Source organism: Schistocerca cancellata, chromosome 8 (assembly GCF_023864275.1).
Source record: "Schistocerca cancellata isolate TAMUIC-IGC-003103 chromosome 8, iqSchCanc2.1, whole genome shotgun sequence".
Taxonomy (NCBI): Eukaryota; Metazoa; Arthropoda; class Insecta; order Orthoptera; family Acrididae; genus Schistocerca; species Schistocerca cancellata.
In genome coordinates this window covers 96242534-96253290 of record NC_064633.1, presented here as the reverse complement: position 1 = coordinate 96253290, position 10757 = coordinate 96242534, and the positions used below count along the sequence as shown (strand labels likewise).

At 45.5% G+C, this 10757-nt stretch overlaps 1 protein-coding gene across 1 annotated transcript in view; it reads right to left on the bottom strand.

Moving 5' to 3' along the window:
* Positions 1-454: 454 nt before the first annotated feature.
* Positions 455-10757, bottom strand: part of LOC126095394 (myogenesis-regulating glycosidase-like) — a 40559-nt gene continuing 30256 nt past the window's right edge. The window contains exons 3-5 of the mRNA XM_049910196.1: positions 9525-9959; positions 7261-7417; positions 455-654 (exon numbers count right to left, since the gene is read on the bottom strand). Of these exons, the coding sequence (XP_049766153.1) occupies positions 455-654; positions 7261-7417; positions 9525-9959 (792 nt within the window). The remainder of the gene's footprint in view (positions 655-7260; positions 7418-9524; positions 9960-10757) is intronic.

Here is a 10757-nt window from a genome sequence, read left to right as displayed (position 1 = left end):
GGCGTACCCATGCGGTTACCCATTCAAGTACTGCTCGTGCTCGACGTCACTAATCTTCGGTGATGTGATGAGAGTTGCTGTATTCAACGAGGCTAGACTGCTGCCATTGTTCCCTCTTAATGATGCATACTGTCGATTTTTGTTGTATGTCCCATCCTTCCTTGAGTACTCTTCGTTCAGGCTAGTAGTGTTACATAACCGTCATTAAAGGAAATTAAACCTTTTCGACATTCCCCTAGGATGTCTTGTAAGAACAAAAGTTGTAACGTACAAGTTACTACCGACATTAGGAGAAATAGTTGTGGTACACTTGTAGATGTGAATTTACAACAGATTTCGAGGATTGGAGAGAGCATACCGATAAGTAAACAGCGTACGAGTATTGTAAGGATTGTAATGAACTAGGAAGGCATTTTAATTTATATGTACAGAGGTTGTGCACGTTTCTGCAGCACTAAGTGGCGGAGACCCTGGTGAAGTACGGCAGCGTGTTGGCGGGCGCCGGGTAGCTGTAGAGCCAGGTGGGGCCCTGTATGACGGGGTGGTCCGGGTCCGCCTCGTCCCTCCAGCTGCCCCTGGGCAGGTAGATGTCGCGCTCCACGTCGTCGTGGTACAGCACCGGCGCCACCAACACGTCCTCTCCCAGGAGGAACTCTGCACACGCAAAGCACACGCCGTGTCACTGCTACAGTACATCTGAACTTGCCTTTTCTCTCCAGAACTCCTCATTGGGTATAACCCCAGTGTAGTTTCACATAAATCTCAATAACGCCTTTTCTCTCCAGAACTCCTCATTTCGTATAACCCCAGTGTAGTTTCACATAAATCTCAGTAAGTACAGTCACAAAGATTTAACCAACTCTTCAAAAAAATGAACCTACGCAATTTACATTGTGTCTGCAGTTCTCGCACCGCAGTACGCTGCTATGGACTCAAAACAAGATGACACAGTCTAGTCCCATTTCATCAGTGTCCTGCTCCATTATCTTTTTTTTCTTTTTTCTCACATCTAGTAGCATGCTATGGTGCTGAGACGTTGAGTGTACTAGTACATCAAATATAAGACTGGAAAAAAGGAAAAAAATTGACCTAACTTTACTTTTTAGGGCAATGATTAAAACTTTATGATAACACCTTCTACTTTACTAGGAAAAAAGCCACACATTCAAGTTCTTGCTTGTCTGTTGTGAAACACACAGACAGAGAACATGAAAGCCCCACAATTTTGCCTCGTAGCCCCATCGTAAGAGATTTACATGAATAAGGCCTGAGCGATACTAAAATGGGAAAGCCTTTTCTCTGTAATCGGTCGTTCAGTGTGTTAATGCTTCTGTCAGTTCATTTATATCTTGTGCTAATGTTTTTCATTTCGGCATATTTCGTACGTAGAAGAAATGTCATAAAATGTTCTATGCAATGCATTCTCTCTCTTCTTTCATTTCCGTCCTAAACATCTACAACTGACTTGCTACATCTCTCACTAACCTGTACTTTTTCACATAAATGTTTTCCACGGACATCTGATCTTACCTTTTCTCTACAGAACTCCTCATTGGGTATAACCACGGTGTAGTTTCACATAAATCTCAATAACGCCTTTTCTCTCCAGAACTCCTCATTTCGTATAACCCCAGTGTAGTTTCAAATAAATCTCAATAACCAGTTTCATTTTCTCCTGTTTTATAATGGTTCACATTACGCTAGGTACAATGTGGTGATACAGAAGTATAGAATGAAAGACATACTATTCCTTAGCAAGAAATTATTTCGCAGCCATTCGCTTCTTTCTTCGTACCTAAATAAGTATTTTACGATCACTATACCTATTTCCATAAGGCCTGATGATTGTGTTGTTCCCAATATTTTTTGCTTTTTGGTCATTAACTACCTACTGTCATATGGGTTGAAATGTAGGCTGTCATTTTTGTTATTACTAATACATAATTTTCTATAAACACTGTAGTATTTACTGTTGCTGTACGCAGACCCCGGCAGCAGGGGTACTCAGTAGCATCACCCACTGCCCTCAACGCACCCCCCCCCCCCCTCCAGCATCCAGCTCCGTCCCATCGGCCACTTGTGTGCAAACTTCCACGCCCTATCGCTACACTTCTGTGGCTATTTAGCTGTCGCAAATTTAATTTACGACTATCAGATATTATTTCATGGATGAAAACGGGCATGGGGATAAACAAAGGAAGGCTTAGAACTCTGACCATTTATTTTATTCTATAAATCTCTGTAAGTGTACGCTGCACCCGTAAGTCTAACAGAGAGGAATGAGTCAAATGAATAAAATATAACTATATACTGCTTGGTGATACTGTAAAACTGAGTTAACTATCATTTCGAAATTATATATTACAGTATGCCGAAAGTTAATGAAGATATTGTTTTCTCAATCGTGATAGTAACAAGTAATTTGAGTTCTAAAAATGTAGATTCAAACTATTGAGGAACTCTTTTAGGGGAATATGGGTTTAACGAAACAGTAGCTGCAATGCAGGGACCATCGACTGTTCTGGTCTTTGGTCGTGGGTTTTAGGAGAAGAACCTCCTCGCCAGCAATTTGTTGATGGACTGAGCATTCCATTTTACTTCATTAACGGACTCTCACTGTCATTCTGTGTTTCATTCCTGCTGTTCCCGCATCAGGAGTAGTGGCAGCAGCTTGACGCATGTGAGATATCTCCAACGCTGCAGCCTGGACTACCAACATCTGCCCACTTACTACGGCCAGTGTCTGCAGCTAGCACTCCACTACTCATGTTGTGCATGCTGACGGTGCACGTTACTCTTTCTTGTGTCCCTCTGACTGCTGACATCACATGGCACTACCTTATTATCCTTCTGCCTGTACCAATTCCTGTCATTGGTTCCATATTGCATACGAGCAATGTAAATATGTCTACAAACTAATGCGAAGTACATGGTTTCCTCCCTGTTCCATTCACACGTAGATCGCAGGAGAAATGATTCCTCATATGCCACTGTGCATGCATAATTAGGCTAATTTTGTCTCGGCGATCCTTCCGTGATCAACAAGATGGGGATACAGTTGTACTTTTCTAGGTTCGTCACTTACTCTTGATTCTTCGCTGTACATAAACAGGCCTTCACAGAACCTTTGAAACCTGTCTTCACGCGTCAGGTCATCTACATGAGGCTTTCACATCGGTCGAACAGTTACGCGATCTTTCGTTCTACAGTTCTTTGTATAACTTCAGTATCCTCTGTTAGTGCTGATTGTTATGGGTCAATATACTTGAGCAGTACTACAGAATGGAGCGATTATTGCGGTTAGGGAAAAGCTATGTCACGTAGCCACTAGCCTTAGTTCCCTGATTTATGCAACAGTTGTTGTTTGTGACATTCGGCGCCGTACAGTTGCATGGCATGCAACACAGTGTTTATGGAGGGTAGGGAGGGCGTTTGTAAGTGCAAATCTTGATTATTACTAGGATATCAAGACAGCAAAGGACTTGGAAGAGCAGTTGAACGGAATGGACAGTGTCTTGAAAGGAGGATATAAGATGAACATCAACAAAAGCAAAACGAGGATAATGGAATGTAGTCGAATTAAGTCGAGTGATGCTGAGGGAATTAGATTAGGAAATGAGACACTTAAAGTAGTAAAGGAGTTTTTCTATTTGGGGAGCAAAATAACTGATGATGTTCGAAGTAGAGAGGATATAAAATGTAGACTGGCAATGGCAAGGAAATCGTTTCTGAAGAAGAGAAATTTGTTATCATCGAGTATAGAAAGAAGTGTCAGGAAGTCGTGTCTGAAAGTATTTTTATGGAGTGTAGCCCTGTATGGAAGTGAGACATAGACGATAAATAGTTTGGACAGGAAGGGAATAGAAGCTTTCGAAATGTGGTGCTGCAGAAGAATGCTGAAGATTAGATGGGTAGATCACATAACTAATGAGGAGGTATTGAATAGAATTGGGGAGAAGAGGAGTTTGTGGCACAACTTGACAAGAAGAAGGGACCGGTTGGTAGGACATGTTCTGAGGCGTCAAGGGATCACAAATTTAGCATTGGAGGGCAGCGTGGAGGGTAAAATCGTAGAGGGAGACCAAGAGATGAATACACTAAGCAGATTCAGAAGGATGTAGGTTGCAGTAAGTACTGGGAGATGAAGAAGCTTGCACAGGATTGAGCAGCATGGAGAGATGCATCAAACCAGTCTCAGGACTGAAGACAGCAACAACAACAACAACACTAGGATATCACACTGTGCGTATCTGGCATGTCTTTTCTGAGTACTTATAGAATTTGTCTTGTACCGCACTGGGCATGATGAGATGTAGGAAAGATGTATGCGACTGTAACTCAAAGGGACGCGCAGTTCCATTGAATGTCGTTAAACCCACTAGAATCCAACCGAAGTATGATTTCCCAATGTGGCATCGCCTCCACATTGGTGTCGCTGCATATTTCAGTCAACTGCAAAACTACACTCCTGGAAATGGAAAAAAGAACACATTGACACCGGTGTGTCAGACCCACCATACTTGCTCCGGACACTGCGAGAGGGCTGTACAAGGAATGATCACATGCACGGCACAGCGGACACACCAGGAACCGCGGTGTTGGCCGTCGAATGGCGCTAGCTGCGCAGCATTTGTGCACCGCCGCCGTCAGTGTCAGCCAGTTTGCCGTGGCATACGGAGCTCCATCGCAGTCTTTAACACTGGTAGCATGCCGCGACAGCGTGGACGTGAACCGTATGTGCAGTTGACGGACTTTGAGCGAGGGCGTATAGTGGGCATGCGGGAGGCCGGGTGGACGTACCGCCGAATTGCTCAACACGTGGGGCGTGAGGTCTCCACAGTACATCGATGTTGTCGCCAGTGGTCGGCGGAAGGTGCACGTGCCCGTCGACCTGGGACCGGACCGCAGCGACGCACGGATGCACGCCAAGACCGTAGGATCCTACGCAGTGCCGTAGGGGACCGCACCGCCACTTCCCAGCAAATTAGGGACACTTGCTCCTGGGGTATCGGCGAGGACCATTCGCAACGGTCTCCATGAAGCTTGGCTACGGTCCCGCACACCGTTAGGCCGTCTTCCGCTCACGCCCCAACATCGTGCAGCCCGCCTCCAGGGGTGTCGTGACAGGCGTGAATGGAGGGACGAATGGAGACGTGTCGTCTTCAGCGATGAGAGTCGCTTCTGCCTTGGTGCCAATGATGGTCGTATGCGTGTTTGGCGCCGTGCAGGTGAGCGCCACAATCAGGACTGCATACGACCGAGGCACACAGGGCCAACACCCGGCATCATGGTGTGGGGAGCGATCTCCTACACTGGCCGTACACCACTGGTGATCGTCGAGGGGACACTGAATAGTGCACGGTACATCCAAACCGTCATCGAACCCAGCGTTCTACCATTCCTAGACCGGCAAGGGAACTTGCTGTTCCAACAGGACAATGCACGTCCTCATGTATCCCGTGCCACCCAACGTGCTCTAGAAGGTGTAAGTCAACTACCCTGGCCAGCAAGATCTCCGGATCTGTCCCCCATTGAGCATGTTTGGGACTGGATGAAGCGTCGTCTCACGCGGTCTGCACGTCCAGCACGAACGCTGGTCCAACTGAGGCGCCAGGTGGAAATGGCATGGCAAGCCGTTCCACAGGACTACATCCAGCATCTCTACGATCGTCTCCATGGGAGAATAGCAGCCTGCATTGCTGCGAAAGGTGGATATACACTGTACTAGTGCCGACATTGTGCATGCTCTGTTGCCTGTGTCTATGTGCCTGTGGTTCTGTCAGTGTGATCATGTGATGTATCTGACCCCAGGAATGTGTCAATAAAGTTTCCCCTTCCTGGGACAATGAATTCACGGTGTTCTTATTTCAATTTCCAGGAGTGTATCTCATAGATTTTCTGAATTCTGCAGACCTACGAAAACTTACAGCTGAAACTGGTAGTGTGTAATACTACAATGACACTTACCAGTTAAAGGGAACGAAAATAAAGAATAAAGGTTCTGGCTTTGTTACATTGTCATTCTATGGCGAACTCTAGAAGTATTGTCACATTCCAGATATGACATTTGGTTCTGTCTCCTGATGGCCCTGGTAATAGCAAGTACTATTTTCGTTTAGCGGAGGGAACGTTGTATCCTTGAATTATGGAAACTTGGTTCTGTCTTTTCGCATGTTTTGACTGTTGGAGTATCGTTCTGTGGTAAGAACAAGAAATAAGACAGTGAACGCTGGTTGTAAGTAGGCTGTTTAGGTTCTTATATTGGTAACGCCGCCGCCACGTAGCGCTCTGTATGAAAATCACTGACTCTGCTGTGGGTTTGCTCTGTTGTGGCCCATTACCTGTCTGCATGTCAAGAGTCAGCACTGTCTTTCCGTTGGAAGGACAACACTACTTCTTTAAGACTGCATGGAAATCCACTACTTCTGTGTGCAATTTCTTTCACTAACGAGACTTTGTGAAAAAAAACTGTAATTACTATTATGATGAATGATCAGGACTATCTTTATGGACTGTGAGAAAATTTTAGCTTTTGACCAACATTGTATCAACAAGTGTGTGCATTTGATTTCTTTGTTATTGTAACTACGATTATGAAAAATTCTAACAAATATGTATTGCCCAGTGCCCAAAACAATTTGTAAAATTTTTTGTGGGGAGCATGGGGGCTATGTAAGTAGGCTGTTTATGTTTTCTTACTGGCAACGTTACGTAGCTCTCTGTATGAAAATCACTGGCTGTGCTGTGTGCAGTCTGTGGCTAGTTTGCATTGTTGTCTGCCATTGTAGTGTTGGGCAGCGGGAGCTGGATGTGAACAGCGCGTAGCGTTGGCAGTTGGAGGCGAGCCGCCAGCACTGGTGGATGTGGGAAATCAGATGGCGGATTTTTGAGTACAGAATGGATATTATGAACTGCTATGTATATTATGCTTTTTCAACACTATTAAGGTAAATACATTGTTTGTTCTCTATTAAAACCTTTCATTTGCTAACTATGCCTATCAGTAGTTAGTGCCTTCTGTAGTTTGAATCTTTTATTTAGCTGGCAGTAGTGGCGCTCGCTGTATTGCAGTAGCTTGAGTAACGAAGATTTTTGTGAGGTAAGTGATTTGTGAAAGGTACAGGTTAATGTTAGTCAGGGCCATTCCTTTGTAGGGATTTCTGAAAGTCAGATTGCGTTGCGCTAAAAAAAAATATTGTGTGTCAGTTTAAGCATAGTCGTGTATAATTGTTCTAAGGGGACGTTTCATGGTCATCGTACCTGAGTCGGTGGCGAGGGCCGTCTCGTCGGTGGGGTCCAGCCACCAGATGGGTGGGTTGACGGGGCTGCCGTCCCGCACCGCCTTCCTCATCAGCTCGACGATGCGCGGCGCGTACTGGGCGTGCAGCGCCGCCATGCTGCGGCTGATCGTCACCGTCTGCAACACGGGCCGCTCTCAGTTACTGGCTAGCGGGGGCGCTCCCAGTTCTCAAAAAGTAAATGTTCTGTGCTTTGTATACAAAGCGACTCTCTGATTAAATCTGATAATTTCAGTGCTGTGAAAAGAGACAAAGTACAAGAAACAAACAAGGTGTAAGATTTATGTCTCAACATGTGACTGTGTGAGACGCTATATCAGATAGGCAGCGTACTTGTGAAGTCCTTGTATTTACGGCAGAGACTTCTAACTTTGGACAGAAAAACTGTCTGTACAGTGTGTTAGAGGTTTAAGTGCGATCATTGGTACTGTAATGTATGCTTATTTCAGGATTTTTTTTATTTTTATTTTATTTTTTTACTTCTGCGTCTAGCAATCTCCCACAAACTCGTCACATAATTTACTATCTGATGTTTTCCACATGATCGTAACTACGCCACTAAGCATGTCAGTATAGACTGCCCGTTTCGCGTCCACGCTTCCACACTTCAACGCCGGACCTACTACCGACGGGAAAATAAGTATTAGTCACTTGATTTTGGCACTTGTACTAAGAGGTACTAATCAACCTACGAACATACTATTCCTAATAGCTATAATTATTTGCTTACAAATGAAGTGAATACTGCTGTAATATTGTTCAGTACGCCGTCCTTAGTCACCAATAAAAATGTGTGCACTTACAGCTGTTATATCCTGTATATATACACTGAAGCGCTAAAGAAACTGGTATAGGCATGCGTATTAAAATACAGAGATATCTAAACAGACAGAATACGGCGCTGCTGTCGGTAACGCCTGTATAAGACAACATGTGTCTGGCACAATTGCTGGAACAATTACTTCTGCTACAGTGGCAGGTTATCAAGATTTAAGTGACTTTTAACGTTGTGCTATAGTCGGCGCACGGGCGATGGGACACAGCATCTCCGAGGTGGCGTTGAAGAGGGGTTTTTCCCTTCGACCGTTTCTCGAGTGTACCGAGATTATCAGGAATCCGGTATAGCATCAAATTTCGACTTCGCTTTGGCCGGAAAATGGTCATGCAAAAACGGGACCAACGACGACTGAAGAGAATCGTTCAACGTAACAGAAGTGCAACCCTTCCGCAAATTGTTGCACATTTCAATGCTACGCCAGCAACAAGTGTCAGCGTGCGAAGCAATCAATGAAACATCATCGATGTGGGCTTTCGGAACCGAAGGCCCACTCGTGTAACCTTGATGACTGCAGGACACAAAGCTTTACACCTCGCTTGAGCTCGTCAGCACCGACATTGGACTGCTTATGACTGGAAACATGTAGCCTGGTCGTAGCAGTCTCCTTTCAAATAGTTCCGACGGACTTAGGCAATTCCAGCAGCACAATGCAACATCACACACGTCTAGAACTGCTACAGAGTGGCTCCAGGAACACTCTTCTGAGTTTATACACTTATTCAGGCTACCAAAATCGCCAGACATGAACATTATTGAGCATATCTGGAATCACTTGCAACGTGTTCTTCAGAAGAGATCTCCACCCCCTCGTTCTCTTACGGATTTATGGACAGCCCTGCAAGATTCATGGTGTCAGTTTCCTCCAGCACTACTTCGGACATTAGTCGAATCTATTCCACTTCGTCTTGCACTTCTGCGTGCTCGCCGGGGCACTACACCGTATTAGGCAGGTGTACCAGTTTCTTTTGGCTCTTCAGTGTATCATCGTAGCACAACATTAACCACAATGACAAGAACTGAATATTATTCAAAATTTGTTTCACATACACTGACAAGGAAGCCCTTGATTGCGAAGTCGCAAGTTCAGTCTTTCGTAACGTTCATTTAACAGTGTCGTTTGAATAATTATGAGAGGAAAAATATTAGCTGTTAATGACTCACCACGTGCATCAGGAGGGCGACAGAAATTGAGTGTCCGGGAGTCGCAGAGCTCAACCTTCTACGGGGTGTAAGTATTACACTTCACAAAATGGACTTCCTCGACATTCACGAAATGTTCAAAACAAAACATACCTGTGGTATAGCTTTCGCTGTGTTCACAGAAAGCTTTCTTGGCGCTACAGTGTTTACACATATATTAACGTTTGCCGCAAAGTGCGTCAGCTTACCTCTTGGTCGAAGTCCCAGGGAACGTAGGAGAATTGTATGGTGGGCATGAAGACGTTGGCCTGCAGCCAGCGTATGAACAAGTCCTTGGTGGGGACGGCTCCTTTGTAGCCGTTCCCGCCCACCATGTCTGGCAGCACGAAGTTGTGCCCGACCATGTTCATCTGCAGCAGCGTCGTCACCAGCGACTTGAGTCCGTTGTCGATGGACCACGCGCTGTCCTTGTCGATCATCCGGAAGTAGACGGGCACGTGCTGGCTGCGAACGCTGGCCCTCACCTCGATCATGGGCCCGAACTGGGCGGCGGTGTTCACGTAGTCCTCCGTGAACTTGACAGGGTTCAGCTCCACGGGGTCCATGTCGGGCAACTGCGGCAGGAAACTCGTCTCGCCAGCGTCGAACTTGAACGAGTCGATCCCGGTCTCATTGCGGAGTACCTGAAATGATTTTCGCACCACACCGCAAATCGATGCGGGGAAAAATGGAATATGTCGGTATTGTGTGAATGAAATCGTCTAGATCGGTGGTCGCCAAACTACGGCCCGAAAAAGTATCTGTGCGGCTCGCGGTTGTCAGACGTATTTTACAATGGTACGCTTCTAGCAGCTAACAGCGCAAATCCAAAAACGTCAACTAACGTTAAGACCGACTTAAGAATGTAATTTTCTTGATCAGTATCAAACAAAAATACTTACAGAGACAGTAACATTACAAGATGCGCTATACAGGGTGTTACAAAACGGTACGGCCAAACTTTCAGGAAACATTCCTGACACACAAATAAAGAAAAGATGTTATGTGAACACGTGTCCCGAAACGCTTAATTTCCATGTTAGAGCTCATTTTAGTTTCGTCAGTATGTACTGTACTTCCTCGATTCACCGCCATGATTTCATACGGGATACTCTACCTGTGCTGCTAGAACATGTGCCTTTACAAGTACGACACAACATGTGGTTCATGCACGATGGAGCTCCTGCACATTTCAGTCGAAGTGTTCGTACGCTTCTCAACAACAGATTCGGTGACCGATGGATTGGTAGAGGCGGAGTAATTCCATGGCCTCCACGCTCTCCTGACCTCAACCCTCTTGACTTTCATTTATGGGGGGATTTGAAAGCTCTTGTCTACGCAGCCCCGGTACCAAATGTAGAGACTCTTCGTGCTCGTACTGTGGATGGCTGTGATACAATACGCCATTCTCAAGGGGTTCATAGCGCATCAGGGATTCCATG